The 27,173-nt window shown below is 37.0% G+C and overlaps 2 protein-coding genes across 16 annotated transcripts in view; one reads left to right on the top strand and one right to left on the bottom strand.

The window, feature by feature from the left end:
* LOC136836607 (titin) overlaps nucleotides 1-27,173 on the top strand; it is a 356,015-nt gene that overhangs the window by 270,484 nt on the left and 58,358 nt on the right. For all 15 annotated transcript variants that reach the window (XM_067101069.1, XM_067101067.1, XM_067101061.1 and 12 more), the window contains 19 exons: nucleotides 428-611; nucleotides 947-1,077; nucleotides 1,940-2,110; nucleotides 2,848-2,994; nucleotides 3,392-3,517; nucleotides 3,877-4,065; nucleotides 4,419-4,622; nucleotides 4,795-4,917; nucleotides 5,292-5,444; nucleotides 5,735-5,925; nucleotides 6,196-6,401; nucleotides 6,637-6,939; nucleotides 7,073-7,236; nucleotides 7,473-7,601; nucleotides 7,795-7,953; nucleotides 8,610-8,790; nucleotides 9,006-9,196; nucleotides 9,586-9,858; nucleotides 14,954-15,152. In XM_067101069.1, the coding sequence (XP_066957170.1) occupies nucleotides 428-611; nucleotides 947-1,077; nucleotides 1,940-2,110; nucleotides 2,848-2,994; nucleotides 3,392-3,517; nucleotides 3,877-4,065; nucleotides 4,419-4,622; nucleotides 4,795-4,917; nucleotides 5,292-5,444; nucleotides 5,735-5,925; nucleotides 6,196-6,401; nucleotides 6,637-6,939; nucleotides 7,073-7,236; nucleotides 7,473-7,601; nucleotides 7,795-7,953; nucleotides 8,610-8,790; nucleotides 9,006-9,196; nucleotides 9,586-9,858; nucleotides 14,954-15,152 (3,424 nt within the window). The remainder of the gene's footprint in view (nucleotides 1-427; nucleotides 612-946; nucleotides 1,078-1,939; nucleotides 2,111-2,847; nucleotides 2,995-3,391; nucleotides 3,518-3,876; nucleotides 4,066-4,418; nucleotides 4,623-4,794; nucleotides 4,918-5,291; nucleotides 5,445-5,734; nucleotides 5,926-6,195; nucleotides 6,402-6,636; nucleotides 6,940-7,072; nucleotides 7,237-7,472; nucleotides 7,602-7,794; nucleotides 7,954-8,609; nucleotides 8,791-9,005; nucleotides 9,197-9,585; nucleotides 9,859-14,953; nucleotides 15,153-27,173) is intronic.
* Nucleotides 14,401-19,572, bottom strand: LOC136836613 (uncharacterized). The gene is made up of 2 exons (XM_067101078.1): nucleotides 17,524-19,572; nucleotides 14,401-15,239 (listed from the first exon to the last, which is right to left on the bottom strand). The coding sequence occupies exon 1, from the start codon at nucleotides 19,318-19,320 to the stop codon at nucleotides 18,472-18,474; it is 849 nt and encodes a 282-aa protein (XP_066957179.1). The 5' UTR covers nucleotides 19,321-19,572; the 3' UTR covers nucleotides 14,401-15,239; nucleotides 17,524-18,471.

The following is a 27,173-nucleotide window of genomic DNA, read 5'->3' as shown; positions in this document are numbered from 1 at the left end:
GGTTTACTGTTATGTTATGAGGTTATGGACTATTACTTTTAAATGTGTAATGAATTGGCTAAAATGTTTATGTAAGGTTTTATTAAAGAGGATAATAGACAAACATTTCCAAAGATATCGTAGCACTGGGACAGTATTCAAGATGAAGCGGTCATATCCTCCCATTAAAGATGCATTCTTCTTTGAAACCTGCAAATAGAAAATATACATTTGTTTATGCGTGTGAGAAAATATATTTATTTTGGAAGTTATATATTAGTTTTTTTATGGACACTCAACTTTAAACTCTGACAGTAATTATTATTGGTAAAGAGAGGTAGGAGAGAGTCAAGCTAAACGGCATTACTTGTTTTCATACCATGAGTAGCAATTCTTTAGGAGACCATTCATTCACTCAGGGAACCATGGATCTAATTTATCATTGCAGATGCAACTTGAAATGTCCAAGTTGGAGAACGACTTCTGCCCTCTCTTGAGAGGAAATCCAGCGGATCCAGAAGGAATGGCCTCCAACCTGGAGGAAAGACTTGGAGCGTACGTATCGACTGTCAAGAAAGCACAAGAAGAAATTCAGAATATGATGACTAGGGCCGAGGTTATGTCATACAAAGGTAATTTTTGTTTATTATCTTTATTCTTTTACATGATCTAAGATTATGTCTTCCGAGGGTATAAGATTGTGTTTTCCTATTGATTTATTATGTTATATACTTTTGTAGATGTATTTATCCTTTTATATTATTTATCTGTTCATTTGCTATCTTTTTTATTTATATTTACCTACTTATTCATGTTTCTGTTTACAAAACTGTCGTAGCAGAATAACATTTTATATTAGATATATACCGCAACAGCTGATCAACGCTTTGTTATAAATATATAATTTAATAATGAAAAAGAAAATATATGAAAGCTTGATTATTTTTGTATTTACTCTCAATTGCAGGGGATCAAGAGAGCGCCCGCGACGAAGTCATCAGCTCGCTGTTACAGCTCTATCAGAATTTACAGAACAAGGCAACGGAATACCAAATCCTCGGTTACATGTTAGTGCAGTGGTGCAGAAATATTGCTGAGGTGAGGCACACGTCCCATTTTCCCTATCTTATTGTATTTTCCCTATCTTATTGCATCAAATGCTCTGTAGTGAAAGTTGGACATTGAAGAAGGTCAAGTTTTAAGTTCGGAGACTAGATAGAGATGTACATGGTGAATTTACGGGGAATTGCATCATTCGTTGTTTTTGTTTATAGGAATACAATCTGATCAACTATGTATTTTTGTACATTTTTTGAAAAGTAGAAAAAATGGCATAGTTTGGACTTCTGACTATCGTTCACGGGAAAATTGTACCATGCCTTTTTAATCATCATCATAATTATAAAATAAACGCTTTACGTCACTTTTCTCGGGTGGGGGGAGGGTTTGTTAAACATAAAACGATTTTTCTCCACCTTCCTCTGCCCTGTGCTCCTCTCCTGAAGTCTTATCAGATTCAAGTATTCTTCTAAGCTATTTTTCCATTATCTGGGACTTTCTGCAGGTCTTCTTCCTGCTACTTCTATGTTTACTGCTTTTTGACAACTGTTCCTCTCCTTTCATCACATATTGTTACATTTCAGCATTAATGTCCAGGAAATAAGCGTCATTTACAGTAGAATTACATTACTGTAACTTGCTGATATTTGTATTTTCTTTATACGACAATTTATTGTAGGATTTTGAATCACTTGGATGCTCATTGATGAATGATCCACTAAGATGTGTTTTATACAATTTCCGCACATGGTAATTTATCATAGGATTTTAACTTATTTATACATTGATTACTGCATAGTTGTCTTTGGTCCCCCTCTCTTATGACTGTGTGCCCAGATACTTGTGTATTACTCATTAAGCCTTCCAGTATTTTCACTCTCCACTATTTTACTGTCGACAGATTCATCGCTCTTGTGACAAGATTGAATCTCAGTTTGGTGCTGTGAGTTTCGACCTCGGAGGAGTCGAGGGCCAGATAAGAGAACACGAAGCCTCCAAGCAGGCTGTTCTTGAACTGCTCAAATTTGCTCAAAACGAAGCTGCTTCTATTGTCAATAAAATCAGGGAACAGGTAAGATGCTCATTTTCTTTTGATGAAGTAGTGTGAGTAGTGTAGAAATATGTACGGTTGGTGGTGTGTTTTGATTATGTTGGTCTTATGTACTAAGGCGGTTCGTAATTATGTTTAGGTGTGCAAAGGATGTAAGAGGCGTGGTGAGGTCCTATGGATTCGGGGCCAGTCTGCAGGCGAAACATGTATAATGTATAATATTTTTTCAATCAGTCTTTGTGCTTCAAAGGTATAAAAATTCATATATCGTATTTAATAATAAAAATAAGTGACAAGTATGCTGGGTGTGTGGTGTTTTTAATTAAAGTTTGCGCGAAGAGGATAGAAAGAGTATTTTGAACATAATGAAATGAAGGTTGTATGGCATTTTTTAATTAATAAAATCAAGCAAAGGGCACACTGTTTGTATAGTAGTATTTTAATTAACTTTACCATATAGGAATAAAATAAAGTATATTACATCACATTTAGGTCCATTACTCCAAAGCGTGGGGCTGTTTTCATATAGAATTCCCGTTTTTCATGTAGTAACTATTGATAGTATCACCACCATCATGATTATTACCAATGAAGCTCTTTATGTACTCAATTTCAAGGTGTAAGATGTAGGATTGGTTTTGCTTGACGTGTCTGATTTCTTCATTCTTGCCAACAAACTAACTGAAACACTTGTATAACTTCATCTCGCATAACTGTGTTAAAATGTAATACCTGAGGAACTTTCATTTGTTTTCCAGTGTCCTCCCGAAGCAGGTGCTCAAGACATCGCCCTCATAGAGGAGATGCTGCAGAGGAGAGGTAAGACATTCGAGACCGCGTGGACGGAGCATCAACATTTGCTGGAGAGACAGTTGAAGCGGTCACAGTACCACGTCGATCTCCAGGTACTAAATTAATCAATTGATATGTTAAATTCTGTGTTATAAAAGTAAAATTGAGCCAGTCAGGTATTTAGTTTATAAGCTGCAGCCTTTCCCCATACTTTGAGTTACGTTTTTATATTTTGTTAAAGCTTTCAGTCAGTTATTTATAATTTTTTCACACTGGCTCCAAGACGGATAAAAGATGGGAATTTGAGCATTGTTTAACAAGGGTTGTTCATGAAACTGACAACAAATCTTTTGGGCCTAATGCGTGTGGCGGTGGGTCATTGTGAGGCATGAGAACCACTTTAATCTAATATTATTTTACAGAGTCAGTTAATTCTTATGAATAGAAATATAGTGACGTCAGACGTGTTAATTCTTACTGTTGCTCACTGTTAATAACGCCTTCCTGCAGGTGATAAGTGACCAGCTACGTGACCTTAGCGAACAGCTTGCCCGCATGCGAGGTCACTACGGCGATTCCCTTGGTGCTGCAAGAAACATGCAATCTGCTTTCAAGCAGTTCCAATTCACTGTGGAAGTAAGTTCATGCCGAATGTTTAGCCTTTTTCAGAAATTGATATAAAAACCGTACTGTCACAATTATTAGCCTGTGGCACAGGTCAGTCATTCTCTTGCAGTAAGCACACATAGTAAACTAACAGAGGTAAATTGATATGTTTAGTAATACTTTGTCACCCTGGATTGGTTGTAATAGATTATCATCCTTAGCATAGATGTTTGATAAAGATTAAAGTGGCATACGTCACGTTTTATAATTGAGAATGGCAGTAATTGTTCATTTTCAAAGTACTCTTTTATCTACAGTGTGCGGTGGAAACAGAGTGAATTTCTTCATGTACTGTTGTTAATAAATACTAAATGCAACTAAATTTCTAGATGCTGGAGAGACGCATTCAGACTTTCGTGAGCACAACTGTCAAAATGCTCGGGCCTGAGGATGACTCCGGAGAGATACAGCAGGAACTGGCCGAGCTGGAGAAGAAATGGTCAACATTCCAGATGCAAGTTGGCCAATCTCAGAAGTCCATTGAGCTCTCCATTGACTTCTTCAAATTGGTAGATGAGGTAAGCTTTTGATTTTTAATTGGTGTAAGCCGAGTTCGTGTGAACTCAAGTTTTGTCCCATGTTAGTATTTACTGTATTTATTTTCTTATACAGTATTCAGTTAGCTTGTGTAGGGAAACTTTTTCTCTATATGAAAAATGGTTGATATGTAATTTAAAAAGTTTTTATACATATTTTTTCTAGGAAAAGTTGACAAGTAATGAAACAGAAAGTCTACCGTAGAATATACATTTCACTTGGAAAGAAGAAAGTACCTAAAGGCATGTTTCTTAAGATTCGGGAAATAGGAAAGCACCTATATGCATGTTTCTTAAGATTCGCGAATAATAAAAGATGGTTCTTTATCTAACAGGCTGAAGATTGGTTCAAGCAAGGCAGCAAGCTCTTGGTTGATGTAGCTGGGGACTCTGCTAGCATTCAGACTCCCGAACAGGCTGAGAATATGAGATCCCGCATTGAAGTCTTCTTGGAGCCGGGAAGGCAAGAACAAGAGGGAAGAATTACAAAAATTACCTCCTTGGCAACTCAGCTCTATGGCGACGCAGCACCGAAGCAGGTATGAATGGAATAAACTGGTGTAATTTTGAGAATTATGGGAAACTGTGCATGGTTACTTTCATTATGTCTCGCAGGTTATCGTTGAATGTCCGTCCATGGATGTTGTTCACACATATAATGTACAGTATTTCGAAGGAATAGAAGCTTATTATTGCCTAATCATTTTCCAGATTGAAGTGGTTTCTCATCAGAACACTCATATGATTGAAAGTTTCACTATTATCATTCGTAACTTAACCATGATGGTGGAGAACCTCAGAACTGCTGAAGAACACAGAGAAAAGCAGAAAAAGGTAACAATTTTTATTCTTTGGTATAATTTCATTCTTTCACTAGTTTTTACCCTTTCTCTCACTATGTTTAGGCACTATTTTGTTTTCTCTAAACACCAGCCATTTCACGATGGTTTTGCAACTTCATGTTAATCACTTTAACCAAAATAACGCCATTGATTCATTGTATTTCAGTCAATTTGATTGTAAATTTAAACTTGATTTATTTATCCTTCAATATCTGTCACTTTGTAGATTTATTTATCCTTCAATATCTATCACTTTGTAAATCCAAAGTTTTTTTTATGTAAGCAGATTTCACATTCAGTATGACATGTTTTCTAATGAAATATGTATTTTGGCGAACACTTTACTGTATGTTTCCCGGATAACAGGAAAAAGAAGAGCTGGCAGCATCCTTAGCAGCTGCGCAAGCAGAAGCAGAGGTTGCTAGATTGGCAGCAGCTGCAGCTGAAGAAGCTAAGAAAGCAGCCGAAGAAGTTGCAAGAACCATGGCCATCCCTGTTGAACCCATTGTTCCTCAGAGGGTAAAGTTTTATTCTTATTGTTATTGTCGTAATAGTCATGTGGAACAAGTGAAAAGGTCAGAATTTTGATGAGAAAGCTTGCTTGAGTAGTAGGCCCATATATTGAAAAATAATCAAGAGCAGTGTAACACTGCAAAATACAGATGGCAATGAATAATAAAAAAAATTAAAAAATGAACTTTGGGAAGCCAAGGCTGAACTGAATTAAAGAGATACAGTAATTTTACAAGAATCAGATGGAAAAAGTAGGAAGTGGCCGTCCATTCATTCCTTGAGTATCTTTTCCGCAGGTCGAAATAGAGATCCAAACAGAGGCTATACCTTTACCTGACGAAGAACCACCACCCAAACAGGAGGATGTTCCTCCTCCAAAGAAACAAAAGCTGATCGATGAAGACCCTCAGCCCATGGCTCCTGTGTTCATGACTCCTCTGGTGGGAGCGACTGTTACTGAAGGTGTCAAGTTCAGCTTTGAATGCAGGTATGGATGTTCAGAAATTGCACAGATGCTATTCGGTGTTAGTGACCTTGGTAGCGTGATGCCAAATAACCTGTAGTCTTTCAGTCACTCATGCTGTTCTAATGCATTAAAGGTTGCCTCGTTTTTTCATTATTTGAAAAATATTTTTTTCTTTGCACCTCCCATTTTAATTTTCATTTAAAAAATTTGTTTTTATGGAATTCTTTGGTAATGGGAGAAAATTACGCTGATGTAAAATATTAAAGATTATTTTTCATTCCCTGCCACTAGGGTGATTGGCTTTCCCATGCCTGAAGTTGAATGGTTGAAAGATAACATGAGTATTACAGCCAACCCTGATTATAAGACGACGTTTGATGAAGGAGTTTGCACCCTGACTATTGAAGAAACCTTCACAGAAGACACAGCACTTTTCACTTGTAAAGCAGTGAATGGTGCTGGCATGGCACAGACATCTGCCACACTCACTGTCAAAGGTGAGGTTATTTTAGTTTTGCCAGGATGCAAATGTAGTTTTATTTATCGATATATCAGTGCCTGTTAGTGTGATTTTATGTGTCTAAGGTATTGTTTTAGTGACTTATTTACCATCCTCGTAGGACGTTTATTATTTAATTGTATTTGATTTTACTGTAAAATACCCATTTTTGATGAAAAGAGCTCCTACACTCCTTTCGTTGTGCACTAAACTTCATTTAATGTAATCTACAGAAGCAGAAATTGTCGAAGTTATGGCTCCTCCCCAGTTCACCAAAAAGCTCGTGGATTGTACGGCACAGGAAGGTACTTCTTACCAATTGGAAGCCACTGTGGAGGGAAATCCCTTGCCTGTTGTGTCTTGGGCTAAGGATGGGACGTGTGTTGATGAGTCTCCCGATTACGTCATCACATACAATAATGGTGATTGTGTACTGAGATTTGAAGAAGTATTCTTGGAAGATCAGGCTGAATACTCGTGCAAAGCAACAAATGACCTTGGTGAAGATCTCACGAAAGCCAAGCTCTCAGTTGCTGGTAAGAGTCATTGTAATTCTTCAGTTATCTTATATTTCACGAAAAAATATGTCAAGCTACTCTCAAGCCTGAAATATTTATAGTTTCACAAATGCAAAGTTACCATTTAAAATGATTTTCTCTTAATTCGCAGCTGTTGAGTTATCCGAACGTCCCAAGTTCACAATGACACTGAGCAATGTCATGGCAAGGGCTGGTCAGAAGTTCAAATTGGAGTGCCACGTTACTGGTACGCCAACTCCTACAGTGGCTTGGTTCCACAACAGTAAACCTGTCAAAGAAACTCCTGACTGCAAGGTTGGTATTTTGATCGTATAAAATTTTTAAATTTACGTCTTCATTAAAACCTGAAACGCTATGTGTTCACCAACATTAAGCTTTAACCGGTGATGAAACTATTTGCCAAACGTTTATTGTTGGAAATGACTTAGAGTAACTATTATATTTCTAGTTATTGTAATTCTCTAGTAAAGTTAAATTCAAAATTGCTCCATGTCGTAATTTCCCGACTGGATTAATCGATTTCCTTCCAGATTGCCTTTGATGGTCAAGTAGCAACGTTGGTGATGTCTGAGGCTTTCCCTAAAAATGCTGGCGTTTATACTGTCGTTGCGAAGAACTCTGCTGGAGAAGCCCAGTGCTCAGCCAATGTATCCGTCAAAGTAAGTTTCCAGGGATTTTGGTGGTGGGATTTTGTCGCGATAAATTCAGACTTCATTGTAATTTCGAGGTTTCGAGGCTGTCACACTGTTCTGATAAGAGGAGCTGTGTACTGTATTAATTTTCTATCATGAGTATATAGTAAATTTCAGGCTCGAGCAAAGATGTTCATTGCTGTTTCCTTCTGTCATTCAGGGTCGTATTCCAACTGAAACAAGTGACTCAGAAGTTACATCAGATATTGATGTAGAACCGGTCAAACCAACAATACAGTTGGCACTGAAAGACACCTCAGTCAAAGAGGGCAAGAGTGCGAGACTAGACTGCGTCATAGTTGGCCAGCCAGAACCAGAGGTAGGTGCCATTACGCCATAGTTTTTGACAGCAATATAATGATCTCTCTCTCTCTCTCTCTCTCTCTCTCTCTCTCTCTCTCTCTTCTGCATAGGGAGTTACACCTTTGGTACGCCCTGTGCAGTGCATTGTACACTGTAGCATCTCTTTGTCCCCAGCTGCATTGCTTTTTGCCTTTTAATTTCCATCCACCCCCTTTTGTGCCTTCCAACCTTACAGTTCAACTTTATCATTACCCTGCTCCAATTTTCACTTCTTATTTAAGAATACATCTTTTGGTTTAGCCGTTTGCATTCAGAATTCTTAATAATGCTGTTAAACTACTTATGATAAAACTGACAATAACTCTCTCTCTCTCTCTCTCTCTCATAGATATAAAGAGAATGTTTTCATTCTACTTTCGGATGTATTTTCTCATGCATTTCGTTAGCGTTTATAATTCTCATATTAATCCAGTTTTACATTGCTTACTTTTGCCATATTATTCTTAGCATGCCATAATTGCTTTATGACATAATAGTTCGTGAGATGCAAAACTGTTAATAATTTATTAGCCAATTGATATTTGTTTCATCTCTTTTTCCAAAGTATTTCTCTGAACTATCTGATCTATTAATTTCATAGTTACTGTTGATAAACTTGACCTCTCCCCGTAGGTCATATGGTACCATGATGATACACCAGTCAAGGAATCTAATGACTTCAAGTTACTTTTCCACGGGGATCGTTGTTCACTCATCATTCAAGAGGCTTTCCTTGAAGATTCTGGAATTTACCGAGTTGTTGCCATGAATTCAGCCGGAGAAGCTTCTACTGCTTGCTTTTTGAATGTTGAGCGTGAGTGTGAGATGTTCTCGTTATCCGTTGACCTAAGATGGTTTCTGCAAAGTACCTGAAGAGATTAAGTTAATACTTTAAAAGACTGTTTGGTGATATATAAGTCACATACTTTCCTGAAGTTATTTTTGAATATTAATTTTTTACGCTTGAAATATGTGTTTTCTGGTCGTGTCCTACTCGTAAATTATATTAGTTTGTGTTTCTTATCGCAGCCGAGCCAGAGATGACACCCCCACCAGTAAGTGCCCCGGCAGTTGCTCCACGTTTCTCAGAGCTGATGACGGACAGCCATGTAACTGAGGGACAGACTGTGATTCTAAAGGCCACCGTCACTGGTGAGCCCAAACCAACCATTGCTTGGTTCAGAGAAGGTCTTCCACTGATTCCAGATAATGAATTGCAGGTATTTATTGTATGAAGTTGTTTTCTTACTCTCCACTGTCAAGGTTTGGAGTTAATTAATTAGTTTGAAAAAATAGGTCCACCAAAGAACTCGGCTAAAAATCTTGGTTCTTACATGATGGTCTGGCCGCATAGTTCATTTTCTGTTTTCTTTGACTTATTTACCTCTTCTGAAAGGATAGCTCTATCACTTCTTTGAAAATAGGTACCATTTCTTTTGGTATTCTGTTATTTGTTCGGTTTTCTTTAAGCCAAGGCCAGGTAAGAGCTCTGTGTCGCCAACGTTTTTAATAATTGCTATAAAAGATGTATTGATTTCCAGATCTAAATTAATTAGTGTTGTTTTCAGTATATTCCAATTTGTATCTTCTTAATATTCAACCATTCCAGATCCACGAGGATGCCGATGGTCACGTGACTGCCGAGATTCGTTCCGCAACACTGGACCACACTGGCCAATATGAAATTGTTGCTTCAAATTGTGCAGGAACTGCTAAATGTGTTGCATATCTTAGTATTGAGCCAAGGTTGCCTACGCCTTCACCTGTAGTAACTGGGCCTCAGGAGCCTCCTGTGTTTACTAGAACCCTGTTGGATGCATCTGTTCCAGCAGGAAGTGGTGTCAAGTTTGAGGCTGAGGTCACAGGGCAACCTATGCCCACGGTGAGTGCCAACACGTCTTCCCCAGAGACCGTCCCCGAGTTTGCCGAATTGTCAGTCATTTCTGAACCTGATGTTGAAATAGATATCAATGATAACGAATCTGTCATTTCGGAGCATGGTGGAAAAACAGATATTAATGAAAACATAGCCATTGTATCAGAATTTAGCTTCAGAACAACTGGCAATGAAGACAAATCTGTTGTTTCTGAATATTTTGAAACAGATCTGAACAAAAACGTATCTGTCCTTTCTGAACTTGATGCTACAGAAGGTCTTAATGAATACATATATGTAATTCCTGAGCTTAATGCTAAAGAAAACATACCAGTTATTCCTGGACTTTATGTTAGAACAGATCTTAATGACAATAGGTTAGAGCAGGAGGGTAAGCCATCAGAGGAAATTACCAAAGAAAAGATTGGGGACAGAGACTCTGGGTTGGGTGAAGATCTCTGTAAGAGTATTAGTGTTTTAGGGAAGGAAGAATTTGCTCTTTTGCTCTCTAATATCAGTAATGTAAAACCATTTACCCCGTTTGAAGAAAACAATAATGAGATAGTTAATGAAAATGTTAGTTATGAGGTGATTGAAGATGATAGTTTCAGTCAGCTATCTAAATTTCAGGATATGAAGGTATTAGACATTGATACGTATTCACGTTTCATGATGGAAAACATTGTTGTATATGGTAGTTTGGATGAAGGAGATGGCCCACTGAGTTGTTTGGACCAGCTTTGCAGGTATGAAAATATAAAAGTCATGGATAGCAATGCATATTCGAACTTGATCGTTGATGGATATGACTCTGACAAAGAGTCTTCAGTTGGCAGTGATGATGTCTCAGTAAGTGGCAGTGTTTCTGACATAATGGCGTCAGAAGCCAAGTCCAAAAATTCCATAAGTTTCATAGATACTGGTTTAGGTCAAGGTTTAGAACCTGTTAAACTTGCTGATCTCTGGAACCTGATTAAAGATACCCTTCCTGCACCCAGTGAACAACCTTGTGATGGCAATGCTGGTTCAAAGGAAGAAGGTGACGCTAACAGGAAAACTGTACCCTCTTCAGAGAGTGAACCGGACTCTGGCTATTTTTCTGGTAATTTTTCTTCTATGTCAGATGGGGCTGAGTCCTCATCACCATCATCAAAGCGTAGCAGTTCATCTATATCTTCTGCAGACTCTTCAAAGCGAAATAGCATTACAGATGCACCGTTATTAACCTTGTCTTGTAATGCACAGGAAAAGAAAAAAGATGATGACTTTGAAGATAAGCTCAAAAAACAATTGTCAAAAATTTCCTTGGATGCAGACAATAACTCAAGAAGGATAAGGTCACCAACCAAGATGACAAAGATTTTCAGTGAAGATAATAAGGAACTCAGCCCACTATCAGAACATTCAACAGAATCTGACTCAGATGAAAATGGTGATAGTGAGAAGAGTACAGCATATTTCAAAATGTGTGAGAGGTTTTGTGGAATTGCAGATAACAAAACGACTAAAGAAGAAACCATCTCTAAACAATTGTTGGAGCGTTCTTTCAAAGAGAGACCTTGGAAATGTCCTAACACGGATTTTGACTACTTACTAAGTCCCTCTCCAACATTTTGCCATGATGGCATGAGATGCTCAAGTGCTCTCTCAGTGATCTCAGAGGAGAGTGGCGTCTCAGATAATGAAGATGTTCCTATACCTATACCCAGTAAAGAAATTCTTCTGAAACACATTGAAGAAAACATAAGAAATCAGAGTGTCATTTGTAATGTAATGAGACATGCTGAAACAAACAACAATGTGTATAAGCCAAGACCTGCAGTGGTTCATGATGAAAACGGGAACCCATTGATGGCAGAGACTGGTGTTAATTGCGGTTGCGAAGTAACCCAGACTAATGATGTAAAGCAAGATGTGAAGGCTGAGCAAGCCTCTGAGACAAATGAAAATAGGAATGAATTTCTGGACAAGAAGGAAGCCGAAAGAAAGGCAAGGCGAGCTGCCCGTTTGGCAAAGTTAAGGGAACTAACAAGAATTTTAAGAATTCCATCGAAGCTCTCTCGATCTAGGTCAGATGAGGAAAATATTGACAGCATTCAAGATCGTTCCTCTGGTGAGTTTTCCTTCTCTTCTCAAGATGGAGCATATGCAGTCCAGCCAGCTTCTCTGCACAGACAGTCTCCTTCAATGTCCTCTCAATTCATTCAGTGTGAGCTTGGAAACACAGACATATTCTCTGGTATTCTTCCGTCAGTTTCATCCAACAAAGCTTATCTTTTCTTAATCAAAACAGCAGAGAGCTTATCCAAACTCGATTTTATGAAGATCATTCTGGAAAAGCTTCGTGACATTGTCAAAGCCGGGCAGAAACTGGTGAGAGCTTTTATATTCCCATTCTCTCGGGCGAGCATCATTGACTTTGTCAATCCATATCCCCAGGAAGAAGACTTTGCAGGTGTCTCTAGTGATGTCATAAATGATGTTACTTTTGAAGCTAATATACTTTCGACTGGGGATGAGGCTGCTATCCGAGAAGAAGAGAGAAATGCACGGCAACAAACTTCAGCACTTGTTGAAGCTGGGTGTTATTTCATTATTCTGTGTTACAACGAAGCCCCTGATTTTTAGGCATATCTCTCAAGAATAATAGGCAGTTCACGACCGGTATATTGGCTTTATGAATTCAATTTGATAAGTTTTATTAGTTTAACAGTTATGAAGTAGCTGTTAGTATTACTTTACACTAGTCAAGTTCCAAAACTGGAATGAAAATATATCCAAAGCTGAGTACCAAAATAATAGCCTGCATTACTTGTTGTAAAGTGGCATAAATATCTATCAGTTGGATAGTTCAACAGCTTTGTATCAAATGTTTTACAGATTTGGGTTATGAAGCTTGCAATTCATTTATTGTAGTGGATCCGTAGTGTAAAAACGAGAGCTATAGTCTGTTTCATTTCATCTGTCCACTTACTTACCAACGTAGGTTTAGGTAGATGTGCCGAAATCAGTGTTTCCGATATTGTAGGCTTACTATGATAAAGATGCAAACTGTTTATTCATTTAAATGCATATACTGGATATACATCTTCTTATATAGAACGCAAACGTGCTGATTTCTATGGAGGATATAACAATACAAGCACACGAAAGACGAGCCTACACAGATCAAACACAACGAATTTTGGCTTTTCAATAATTATATTTTATCTCACTGTAATTAAATATAAAGGCATCTGTCAGTGCGAGTGCGAATAAATCATTAATTGCATGTAAACTACAGTACATGAGTAGGTTAGTATTCGAAATACAGTAGTATGAAAGATTGTTGTCTGTGAGGTTTTTTGGGGAGGTGAATGGAACAGCCACTGCAAGGGTGGAAGTCGGGAAATTCAGTTAATATATAGCAATGGTCTTCTTTTCAGAATACTTTTCATATTTGTATAAATTTTTCTTGAGTATACAAATAATTTTAATAGCTCAGTGGCTTGGCACTTTCGGGAATATTTTGCCAGATAACTTATGGAGCGAAGGTTTGAAATTTCACCACGGTCCCGTCATCCTTTCCGTGGTGATGACCAGACTAAAATTTGTCATTGTGCGGCATTGGAACAGTACTTAAATAGAATGAATATAGAAAAGATACAATAAGAAAGTAATTTCAACAGATATGAAATGAAAGTGTTGTTATAAGAAGGCCGGTAAAATAAAATGTCTGGCCTAGCATTCGCTTGCCCATGTTTTCTGTTCTAGCGGTTAATGTCACTAAAGGTTTTTTCAAGTTTACGGACGTGGATATTACTTTGGTATCATAATAAAGTTACTTTTGAATGCATATAATGTTATCGGACACAGAATAAGTTTGAATAATAACAAATTCCTGTGATTTTCACAGTTTGTAAGCACAGATCTACGCGTAGCACTGGCTATACCAATGAGACAAAACTTAATTTTTGAGAGCCTATTGCTCGCTTGTGCTTGATCTGAGTACGTAGACTATTTGATACAAGCTCGTTTCTTGTGTGCTTGCACTGGTATATTATCAATACAAATTATCATGTTTGTGATTTATATACGAAGGTGTGAGTTTTTTTGTATATTTAAAGATTTAAATTGTTACTGAAGAAATAGTTTGAATATTTATCATGATAAGGCAACGAAATCGGCAACGTTGATTTTCAGCCAATCACGAGCGACCCATGCGCGTGTGCCACACCTTTACCCGTGGGTGAACAAATGAGATGAAATCGACTATAGTAAATTTGTAACTGTAGGTAACTGTGAATGTTAGCCTGACTCAACGTAGAATATGCCTAAGGTTTAAGAGTGAACCAGATTAGTGAGATGATTAAAAGACTCAGTGATACACTGACTGTAAATACGGTAACTGGCATACTAATAAAGCATTTTAGAGCACTTTGCATTATTTTTTCTCTCTTTTCAGCCAATATTATATATAAATTATCGTCTATCATTTCTTGGCATTTGATAGCTGAACTTCTTCGATTATGAAGTGAAAGGAATAAGGAAGGATAAATGAAAATCTTATTTCGTTTTTTAACATTTATTCTGTATAGATAAGAGTTCAGGAAAAGGGACAAAATTGCATTATTTTGTGGTAGGTATTGATATGAACTTGATGGAATATATCACTTAAATGTTATTGTTATGGGAAACGGCAGAATTCGTTTTAGAAAGTCATTCACTGCTGGCAACGAAAAACTAATTTGTTATTGAGTTATGGAAGACTGAATCAGTTACAGATCGGTTCTGCGATGGAAAGTAAACTTTTAGAAGAGGCAGCAGGAAAACAGATCAACAGGCACAGTAATCGAAGATGGATCCTCTCAGAGTGGAGACAGAGCCTCGTTAGATATTATTCTTTTTTCTTACTGGAAGTTTTGCATATCATCAACATTAAGATCAAATAGCATAACTCATCTTAACAAATAATTTTCCTGTGAAAGGGACTATTATTCCCCCACTCTTCCTTGCAGCCAATGTAGATTCAAAGGGAACTTCGATCTAATATCCTGTTAGAACGTTTCATTCGCATTTTATTATCATCTACTCACAGTTCCCCTCTTCAAAACTTTCTCAGGTACACTGGACGCTGAACGACAGCCCTATCACGGGACAGGAGTACTTCCGTGGGCAGCTCCAGTACGTTCTGGGCAGTCGAGGAGGATGTCACACCCTGCAGCTTCCCACGACGACGAAGCTGCAAGGTGGAAGGATAGCCATCGTTGCCGAGAATCCAGTTGGCAAGGCCGTCTCCGCTGCCAATCTCACCATACTTGGTGAGTACCCGTTCTGCCTCTTAGTTTGTGTGTTTGGGAGATTGCAGAAGGTCTGCAACGAGGTTATCCGTCCCTCCGTCAAGTTTCCTAAAAACATTAAGTTTTTTTATTTGACTTTAGGGTTCTTTTCGTTGTATTTCCTGTCTTATGAAACTTATTTTATGTTCCTTATCTTGATAATGTTTATCGTTGGCTAATATACCTTGGATGTAGTTCATTTTTAGAAATATTAACTTTTTTGGTAAGCAAATTTTGAGCCTGTTGTAATTTGAATGTTATTTGGCATGATATTTTTAGACAGATGGTTACTTTAGGACATCTGTTAGGGTTGGTTTCGCTTGTGATAAATTATACAGTCTTTTACGTTACGTAGCAGCAATAACTCCCATCCATTTTGTCATCAAATGTGACTTTAGTTTCCACATAATTCTGCCTAAATTTGGGTAACAAGTAAGTGTTCTCTCTACTCACAGGGGAAAAATACGACAATAGTCTATTACAAAATTAGCTAAAATATAATGGACAATTATTAATAGAGTTATATTGAGACCTGCTTAACCACTTAACAGTATTTTTTTTTACAATTTTTTGCATTACACATAACAAAATATTTCAATACAGTATAAAAGTTGTGAGGTAGAGTAAAACCTGTGGATAGATATATACCAGAATATTTGGAAAGCATTTAAGATAAATGATATAAAACATACATTAAATTATCAGAAAAATATAATAGAAGTGAAAAAGAGATAATGTACATAATATCACAGGCTTACGTAACACTTGGGATTTATGAAAAACATATTTGCACAGTTCAGCTTCGTACATTTTTGAAACATTTTAGTAGGATTTGTATGCGCTCTTTATTTTGCAGTAAATTGCTTTTGTTTCAGTGCAAAAATGGGAAGTTCTGGTTTCATTTTAAATGACTGAATTTAAGGCATTAAGATGATATTTTTTTAAAATTTAAGGATACATTGATCAAAATTGATCAAGTGAACTTGAAGCATACGGTGGTATGATTCCAAGTAATACATTTTCAACATAGTGAAATTGCCTTTTTGAAATATAGCAGATATATTTTCCAAGTAATGTGGCCATTAATACATGTCTGTTATATGAAATCAGGGGAAGACTCCTCAGTAGCAAACATAACATAAGCAAAAGTAGAAAGAAAAGTCCTCAAAGATAAAGGTTCTTCATCCCGAATTGAAAGGAAGGTCCGATCAGTATCTTGCATTACAGAAAAATTAGTCAGCAAAGTGTTCACCATTTTAACCGTCAACAGCTTTACCTGTTTATTGTTATATACTTTTTCGTAGGACCTTGCACTATGATATAGTCAAAGCTCGTTTAAGCAAGGTTGAGAAATTTTCAAGATAAAGAACCTTACGAATTAACGCTACGTGAAATCTGTTATGTGAATTAACGGACTTTTAATGAGACACTCGGCCAAAAAAAGACTATGTTAGTGATGAGGAGAGGTATATAGGTGGTAAAATCTCTGCGCACACCATAAGCAGAGTGCTCGAAGAAGCTATCTTGGTATTAGCAGAAATATATAAAAAAAAAATTACATGCAGTTGTAAAACATTGTAATGTTTTCACTTTAAAATGACCAGCATATTATATCAATTAGTATAATGAATCTTTCAATCCGCAATAATTTTCGTTGAATCTTCTCCATAAATGTTGAAAATTAAAATTTAATACTCAGTGCTCTTTTTAAAAGAAATATCTTTTAATATCTCAGCCTATGGAGCTTTGAAAATAATTTTCTCCCAGAATTTTAAGTTCAGAAAGTAACACATTTTTTAATTTTTATTTTATGAAGATTTACATCCATTTTTTTTTAACATAGAAAATTTATCTTAATGATTTCATGGTTCTAAGCCTAAGATATAAGAAAAATGCAGTCTGTGCTTATTGGCTGTAAAATTTATAAAAGATTCCCCCAAATAGTTTCTATTTACATAATACAAATAAATATAATTCATCTTTAAATATAGATTGTACAACAAAGTGCTCCCAATAATTGATTTCCGCTCGACGAACTATAGTGCGCAGCCTTTTAGTTCCGTCTGGGAAATTTATGGATAAATTATACAAAATCTTTTTAGGCAGTACCTGGCAAGCCTTAGGCCGAGGGCTAAAAGCGTGCAATTTGAAAAATCTATGATTAATCTATAGGAAACAGGACAAGAAATCGAAGAACAAAATGCTAGAAGTTAGAAGCACAAACAAAAATGAAAAGATGCTGTAAGGTACGGCTGAAGTTTTGTAGGCTAGCCAAGTATTGCTGGAGAACGTCTGAATTTGATTACACAAGAGGTTACAATGAATCAACATTTGATCCCTTGAAAGGACATACCAGTCCTTCGTCGGAGAGAAGCAGCATCTTTCAGTGATTGTTTTCTCATGATGCCATGGATCCACGTCTTAGCTGATTCTAGCTATAGAAGGCACACAGGCTATAGAATTTCCATGACAGTCATAGGCTCGTTTATCACTCGCATTCACTGATGCGTTGTTATCCTCCCCAAATATCCGTTGTACTCTCAGGAGGGGTCGAAATGGCCTCTCCTTGTTTACGTTCTCTTAGTTCTGTGAAGTTTGTTCTGGATTTTGGATCATGGTTCAACATTGCAGATTCTCTCTCTCTCTCTCTCTCTCTCTCTCTCTCTCTCTCTCTCAACAGTTAATGTAAAGAAGGGTTCAGTTGATTTGTCCTTTGGTCAGTACATATGCTAAATTTACACAATAACTCCTATTAGTGCTCTGAGGCAACTGGCAACAACATTATTTAATTGATCCCAATCGCCAAGATATATATAGCGAAGATTCTGACTTGTACTTGTGGTACCAAAGCTAAAATTAACACCAAGCCTTCCCCATTTGAATTATGAAGAACGCGAGGTACTAACTCTGGTCTTCACACGAGTTTTTATGGGCATATTGAAGCACTATATACACATAACCACCGTTTTCACCGAAACAGAATTTACAGAAATTATCTGAAATATGATTACGTTCGTGTCACGTCATTCTTGATTCGTTTTTTCTAATTACAATTACATTTATGGAAGAAGTAGTTGCAGCTGACTAAACTTTTGCTTGCACGATCAGTACCTCCTTCACATTTTAACCATGCAAATCCAAACGTGAATTTTCTTCTTAATGTACAACATTGTATTTCATGGTACCTATTTTAACTTGCACAAATGGAAGTATCTTCACCTTATACTTATTTATAATTGTACAAACATGAGTTCACCTTCACATTTTATCAGATTTTCATTCTTGAGAATGAATGTTCATCTCACTGCCTCGTGGCTGACATAACGAGAACAGCCGCTAGCCCTCCGAAGCTCATCCAGGCGTCCCTGATGAACTCTGCGTGCCGGCTGTTCCAGATATCCTTCGCAAACTGAGCAAGAGTCCTGTGCAGGCATATCGTGAATGTGAGTCCTTGCGTGAGCAGGATCAGACCATTTGGCGTCACCTCTAAGACTCCATCATCCACGAGTTCGTTGATGGCCATAAGAGCTCCTTTCAGCACGATGTGATTGACACAATCCGCGGAAGGTCTTTTTCTGCTCTTTGCGAAGAGTTTGTGCTCCTTCGCCGAGACGGAGATGACGTGTTTGTTCAACAAGTTCACGACCGTGTTGACAATCTCCTGCTGGTTTGCTGTGAACGCTTTGTTCATCCCGCGAATGAATATAACGTACGTAGGATCGTCGTCGTCGGACTGGTCGTTATTATCAGGCGTGTGGTCAGTCTGAGATTCCTTATCGAACGTTTCCTGCCTCGCACAGTGTCCATTGCAAGAAATGTTTCCATTTGGGACATCACTAGGGACCTTGCGATCACGACCGGCGGGAGACGACGCACGCTGCTTTCCCTCAATTGCTTGCAGCATGTGTTCGAAACTCCGTAGTTTTTGGGTCTTCTTTAAGACGAGGGGCTTCCGTATGTAGGGTACGAGGCTTCCGTTGCTTTGGGATTGCGTGGGAGGCTGAGGGGGAGGCGCCACTGTTTGACCTTTGTCGTTCAAGTTCAGACTTATTATCTTTAGACGAATCTGAGGAGGTGCCAAGTCCTTACGTTGTATCTCCTCAATACCACTTGAAGAATAATCCATTCTAGCGGGGGCTTTTTTAGACATCTTTCACAGGTGTGAGTTGATTGCAGTGCCAGCAAAGTGTTCCAATTCCCGGCTTTTGATCTCGCGGTTCAATACCCAACATATTTCTGCAGGATCTCCCCTCTTTCCGAAATCGGATCAAAACCGCCGTTGCATTGCGAGTTTTACTTGTTCCATAACAAAAGGTTGCTAGCAGGGCAAAGTCTCGTATCTAACTGACCTCCTCACGCTAAGCACTTCCACCTCTTGAGGTTACTGGGGTGCCAATAGACTGTGCCAGTGCCCGCTCTTCCTTGCCAACATCATGTGCTGCCTGACGCCAAAAATGCCCCCAGGATTTTGAAGAGAATGCATGAGCGCCTCTCTCACCTGCCAAAGGCGTCTTGATTAACTTCGAACCCGAAGGTGATTTTTCTTGAACGGCCTTTTCCACTTTCTTTATCACAATTACGAGATACGATACCACGAGAGTAAGGTGTGGCGTCATTGATTTCATTGATTCCCTCACGTTTGGCCTTTTTTTTTTTCTCATTATGATGGATGAACGTCCAGTGAGTGACGTAACACTTTACTTTTTTGTCTACTCGTCCTTCGCAACACCCCTCCCTGGTCGGGTATGGAGATGACACTTACCTCAGTTTAATGTCTCCTCGTCCCTCACTTCCTTACCTACGAGAAGGGTAGGTGAAGGTCAGATTTGGCACCAAAGCGAAGTCATTATGTGAAAGCAGTATTGCCAGATGTGTAAGAGTGGAGAATTTTCTATACTCAGTCGCATGCTTACACTCGAGTTCATACACACACGCGCACGCACTCACGTAAACGCAAATGCCCTGCGTTAATCTCACACAATAAAGGGTGTGAGATATTCATGCCGTTGTGGTGAGGATCCCTTTGAGATCCGTGAATATTCAGTGAAAATTCAGTATTATGTTTAGAAATCTAGATGTTTATATATACGGATTGTCAGCTGTGTGTTCGAAAGATTTAAAGCACATCCTGCACACATGGAAAACTGGAAAACCTTCCTCGTCTTATTATAAATTACTTTGAATTTAAAGAAAGTTACTTGGTTTAAAAGTATCCCAAATGGGAGAAAATAAACAGTTCATAGCTAAAAGATTGGAAAAGTTTATTTTTTAATTTATAGAAGGCCCATTTTCATGATGTAAACAAAGGGGGAAAGACATTTTGTCCGTAATTTTAATAAATGGCATTTTGTCCGCGATTATAGGACGAGACATTTTGCCCGTGATTATAGGACGAGACATTTTGTCCGTAATTATAGGACGAGACATTTTGTCCGTGATTATAGGACGAGACATTTTGTCCGTGATTATAGGACGAGACATTTTGTCCGTGTGATTTTGATAAAATGGCATTTTGTCCATAATTTAAGATGACATTCTGTCCGCGATTTTAAGACAAGACATTTTGTCCGTGATTTTTCAAAGAGTAATTTTGGTCGTGATTTTAAGAAAAGACTTTGTCCATGAATTTAAGACGACATTTTGTCTGTGATTTTAAGAGAAGACACTCTGTCCATGATTTTTCAAGTAGTTTTGTCCATGATTTTAAGACGAGACATTTTGTCCGTTGTTTTTCAAAAAGTAATTTTGTCCATGATTTTAAGACAAGACACTCTGTCCATGATTTTGCAAAAAGTAATTTTGTCCGTGATTTGAAGAAAAGATATTTTGTCTGTGATTTTAAGACAAGATATTTTGTCTATGATTCTAAGACAAGACATTTTGTCCGTGATTAAGACATTTTGTCTGATTTCGAGAAACAAATTCTAGAAGCTAGAAAAAGGCTCAGAAATGCAAATACTAGAGGTTATATTGTTTTGCAGCAGGTCCTGCGTTCCTTGACCAGGAGGTAAAGAAGCTTGCCTGCTTGCAAGGCCTGTCGAGAGCTACTTCTTGCCATTCAGAGGACTATGGTTTCCTTACGGTTACCGAAGTACAAATATGACCCTCAAGCGGTCTTTCGGTAGTAGAACTTTGCCATCGCATCCCTGCGTGGATTGTAACTCAAATTTATTTATATTTTTCCTCAGCAAGCCCCTAACTGAATTAAAAGCCAATTACTGTATTATATTAATGACACGGAGAGTGAGAGTGAAAGTGTTGTACTCTACAAAAATGTAGCAACAGTGAGAACCAGGAAATAACCGGTTTGCGGCACTGTAAACTGTCGCCTATGGAAAAAAATAACTTTGAAGTTAGTCCATTGTCTTACCTCAGGTGCCGAAAAGTTAGGCTAAAAATCGAGCCTAAAAATATTACATGTGTAATAATATCACTGAGGGTCTGCGTGCTGTTTATTGATTACCTTTCAGAACCTGCGAGTGTTCCTTGTTGTATTTTACACTTTTTCCACATTTTGGCTTTCTGTTATCAGGGAATTTGGTAGACTTGTTGATGGGCATTTTACTCGTAGCTTCATTGAACATGTTAATGATAAGCGCAGTATTAATATAAGCATTATTTGCATGTCATTTTCAACTATCGAGGAACGAATTAAATGTCTGTATCGAAAGATATTCCCACATCTAGAATGTGTGTAAGTGATTTTATATATTTTTAAAAATGTTTGCTATTGTAATTACACATACTCATGCCCTCCAACTTCAAAGACAGGACGTGACGTAAGGGAAAGCTATTTTTCCCCTAAATTTTGCACCTGACGCTGTAAATCACAAGGTAATTTCCTCGTGACGTAATATTCACAGATGAGATTTATTTATAAGGTTATGATTTTTTTTTACTGTTTGGCCATTTTTTTTTATCTTGGTGAATTTATAAATTTTATTTTACTGTTTTCTTCTTTACGGAAAATAAGCTATTGTGATTAACCGAGTAGAGGAAATTTATACGGGCATGCGAAAACCGTTTTGTATTTTATCGATTCAGGAAACATAATTCATCGGATTACCTTGAAGAAGGAAAATATCCAACTTCCGGAATAATAATTAATGTAGGATTTTCGGAGAAATTTATGAAGTTGCGTTAAAGTTTAGCAACAGAAAGTGAATTAAGTTTAGCAGAGATGCAGATCAAGGAAGTGGGAATTTATTGTTATAACGACTATAGTTTACAACAAGCATGAATATACTTAGTATAGACTTTCTGACAGCAGTATAAATTTTATTATAACCACGATAGTGAACAACAGAAATTTTGAAACTTTTTAACCAAAATATCACTTCAATGAAGGTAATGATGTATTTTGTCAAAGAGTTGCTCACAGATTATTTTACCAAAGGCTCACGGAAAGTTTGAGTTTATAATCATAAAGACGAAAGTCAGCATAGTAATTTATTTTAGTGAAGGCTAGCCCATATCAGTTGTAGAATTATTTCGATAATTCCTTTACCCGACAGGAGATCTTAAATCTAAGATTCAAACCCGCTAAAAGTCAGTACAATTTTAAAATGTTAATTGAAATTTAACCGAGAGATTTCTTGTGAAATATAAAAACTATTCAAGCTTATGTCGTAGGCACTCGCTGTACCGTGTGACACCTGTTTGTGGGAAGCAGTCAGGCTTGTAACAACGCGGAGGTGAATTTTATTATCCCCATTTTGTAATAACTTTGTTGATCGTATACGTTGATCTTTCTCACTAACAATTCAAAGGAAAGTGAATTCGGATAAGAGTCCTTTTTCTTATTTTCATATATTTTCCTCATATTATTTGCTACGACAATTAACATACTATTAATACTGATTTTTTTTCATTATCTTTATTTTACAAATGGTGAAGCTTTAAAATCATTATCATAATTTTATAATTATCACCGTCTTTAAATTGCTATTATTTTTATCGGTTTAATTTCAAGATCTCTCCTTTAGTTTTCACCGCGGACTGCTCTTTATGTAATCGAAGCTGACACCCAGAGATTGTGCGTGAAGATGCAGCAGCTGTTATCTTGTTTCATCCCGTCTTTATTTCATGGCTTTGTCTTCCTATGATCTTCAACCGTCGCTACTCATTTGCCAGTCTTTGGCGCCACCTACGTCGAGTATTGGCCGTGAAATTAATTTATGTCGGGGTTGACCTCTTATTCTAGTATGAGGAAGGATTTTGTAAATGTGGAGTTGAATTCAGGTAGAAGTAACTTTTAATTCGAGACGTAAAGCAAGGTTGTGTAAGATAAAAGTCAGTTGATGATTTTCGTTTTATTCGAGAAGTGATATTAAAATAAAGTTAAATTAAAAGTCAAATTGAAATTAAGTTACACAATAATCTTTTGCTATCATGAAGTGGAAAAAATGATTTCGAGGAATAAAAAATTCAAAAGTGCCTCTTTATTCGAGAAAAATATAGACGGCAGAGTGAGTTATTCTGTGAAAATAGGAAATAATTTCGAAGAAAGTGAGTTTCGAGAGAATATGCTATAAAAATTATTGCTAGATGGCATAATATATGGCCATGAGTAAATGGAGCTTGCAGTGGATATATTATGTGTTTGTTATCTGAAGAATCCTTGTGACAGTAATACCCACTTTATTGTAAAGAAAATATTTATATTAATTCACAAAAAATTGCTCAGAATAATGTAAAGAAACGTCAATTCCTTTAATATCCCGTCCCGTGAAACAAATTAATGGTCAGATAGGTAATAAAAAACCCAAAGGCTTTGTTTTTAGAGAGGCTACTGTAACAAAAGTATATTAGTTCCAACAAACGAAAGAGAAGTTAGCAGCGTCGTCTTATTTATCGGAGGGCCACCTGCGACTAATGGTGTTTTGAGCAAGCTCATGTGCCCCGTCTTTCGTCACCCCAGCCGTGACGTCATCAGTGGGACCGAGTGATAGCCAAGTAAACGAGGATTCTGAATTTCTGAAGACCCTTTTCGCTGTCTGGACAACCGAGATACAGCGAACGTTGTGCGGTACAATTGCGATAGAGCAGCACTTGTTTTGTTTGCAATATTTGGAATGTATTGTCTATATGTGTATATATATATATATATATATATATATATATATATATATATATATATATATATATATATATATATATATATATATATATATATATATATATATATTATATATATATATATATACACATACACACACAATAATATATATATATATATATATATATATATATATATATATATATTATTATATGTGTGTGTGTATGTATAACTGAAAATATGGAACCTTTCGACTTACAGTTACGTAGCAGACTGAAGAAATATCAAAATAAGTTTGAAAAGAAAGCGTGTATAAATGTCATGAATACGAACTTTCTTTGTAAGCTTATTTCTATATTTCTTCAGCTACATAAATAAGGACTATAAGTCTGAAGGCCCTTGCAGTAATCCATTGATTTCTTTTTCCTTCGTAAAAGCATTGCTTTTATATTATATATATGTGTATGTGTGTGTGTTTTACAGAAAGATTATTCATATATAAATATTTAATCATAAAATTTTGTGTAGAATATATATATATATATATATATATATATATATATATATATATATATATATATATATATATATATATATATATATATATATATATTAATTGAGACTAAATTTAAAGACAAAGTGGACGTGATAGCTAGCTTGGCGTTGGTGCAACCGGTAAAACCCCAAGCTCAGAGAGAAACGGGGAAAGGGGGTGGCGCTAGGGGCGGGGAGGTGGCGAACCATTGGCTGGCTCCAGGTGGCTCCCCGGGTTTGGGGTGTCCCTAGTAATGAGACGTGAGCCGGGATGATGGAAGAACTTGTGGCTGAAGTCAGTGTCACACGAACGATTCGCTGGCGTCTTTCAGCATGTTGCTGCCAAACTGCACCGAGTAGCCAATGTAATGTTCCTGCATTTGTGCACAATAGAAGCTACGTACGTTCGTTACACTGATGTCGCACAAGTGCTAGGCTATCTGACATCATTCTGGCACCGTCTTAGGCTGCTTTGCGACACCAGTTTATAGAAATAAATTCAACATTGGTGCCGTTGGCTACCTGGTTCATAGTTTGGCCACGCCGTGCTCGTATGACAGGCTTAAGACTTGTTCGGGAGAGAAGTACGAAGGTTATCGGGGTCGTTAAGAGTGACAGGTATAGATAGAGCGAAGAAAAATGGCCGTTGATAGACCTCTGTGCGATCGTAACGAAACAAAAACAAAAAAGATAAATTCTTTCACGGTACTTAAAGTATGTCTGACATTTCTTGGAGTTGTTTAGGGAGTGGCATGTGGGCACAGATGTACATAATGCTAGATCACATGCACTCAGGCTCGTCTTTTCCGATTTTGTATCTTGGTACTCCGCTCGCGAGTCGCGACGTGTGACAGAACATGTTCTGTTCACGCAAGGGTGACTGTGATTGTTTATGCTTGGCCTTTACACAAGCGTCGCATGTCATCTGCTGATCATATTAAAGTGGTATATTTTAGCATATATTTCAATTGTGGTGCTTAATTGTTTAATCTTGTATGCATGAGTATCTATTTCCTTGTATGGAGTATGAATATAGTTGCTTTGTTAACGTGTATTCTGAATATATATATATATATATATATATATATATATATATATATATATATATATATATATATATATATATATATATATATGTATGTATGTATGTATGTATGTATGTATGTACAGTATGTATATATGCGTGTATTCAGTGTGCGTGTTCCCGTGTGTACATTTCACATGCATGTAGGGGAGGTTGTACTGTATGTTTGTTGCCATTAGATGGGATGGTGATGCAGCAACTGAAAATAGTTTGTAAATAATTTGTGTCCGTTAAGGCTCTTTTTATACGGTGCAAAAAGAGGCGTGACAACATGTATGCGTTTAGGATGATGGGTGGGTGGGGGGTCGAAAATAAGGGTACTTAAGGGGGTCTCGCAGACATTTGTCATTTGTCTTTCGCTAGACTTTCGTTTTGATAGTTAATGATTTCTTGTTGAATATTTCATTGTAAGATTGTACAGTATAGTACAAATTTCTCTTCAGTATTGCTTACTTGGGTGAGCTCCAACAGCACTAAGCGCACCTTCAGTGTTATATCTAAAACATATTTTAGATTTGATAAATTGAAACGTTCTCTTGATTTAATTATCGAGTTTTTCTCGATCTCCGACACGTCGAAACCCCATCATAACTGTTCACAATTATGTTTTGGACGCTTTGTTGAATCTTCGCAGTCTCTCTCTCTCACCCGATTCTGAATGAGATGTTTCGATGTCTTGTCATCAGGATGTATAGATGTGGGTGTGGATTGCTTAGACATCATGTCGAGCCAAAATTTAATGAGGACACCTCTGGTGTTTTAGGCATTTTGCTTCTGCTTTCGTTGCTTCTGCGTGGAATATTGAAGCATTTTTAGGTCTTAAGTTCATTGCCCTTTCTCTTGCTTTCTATTTTCGGAGGGACAATGACTTAAGATTAAATTACGTGTAATTACACGTATATATATACATATATATATATATATATATATATATATATATATATATATTTATATATATGTATAAATATATATATATATATATATATATATATATATATATATATATATATATATATATATATATATTATATATATATATATATATATATATATATATATATATATATATATATATATATATATATATATATATATATATATATATATAATATACACACACACATACACACCTCTTATACACACCTCTTTCTTCTGTGACGGGCAACATCACAGGGTGTAGCCAATCGTTTCTGGATGGATTCGTTAGTCCCATGACCCATTCTTCGCCCTAGTTCCTTCCCACCAGTACTGAACAACTACGATTGCCATATGCACCTCATTGGTCAATGAAAGCACATTCGTATTTAAGGGAACTTGCCTAAAGCGT

This window comes from Macrobrachium rosenbergii, chromosome 56 (assembly GCF_040412425.1).
Source record: "Macrobrachium rosenbergii isolate ZJJX-2024 chromosome 56, ASM4041242v1, whole genome shotgun sequence".
In the NCBI taxonomy this organism is placed as follows: Eukaryota; Metazoa; Arthropoda; class Malacostraca; order Decapoda; family Palaemonidae; genus Macrobrachium; species Macrobrachium rosenbergii.
The sequence above is the reverse complement of the archived record's forward strand: the minus strand, read 5'-3'. Positions and strand labels throughout refer to the sequence as shown.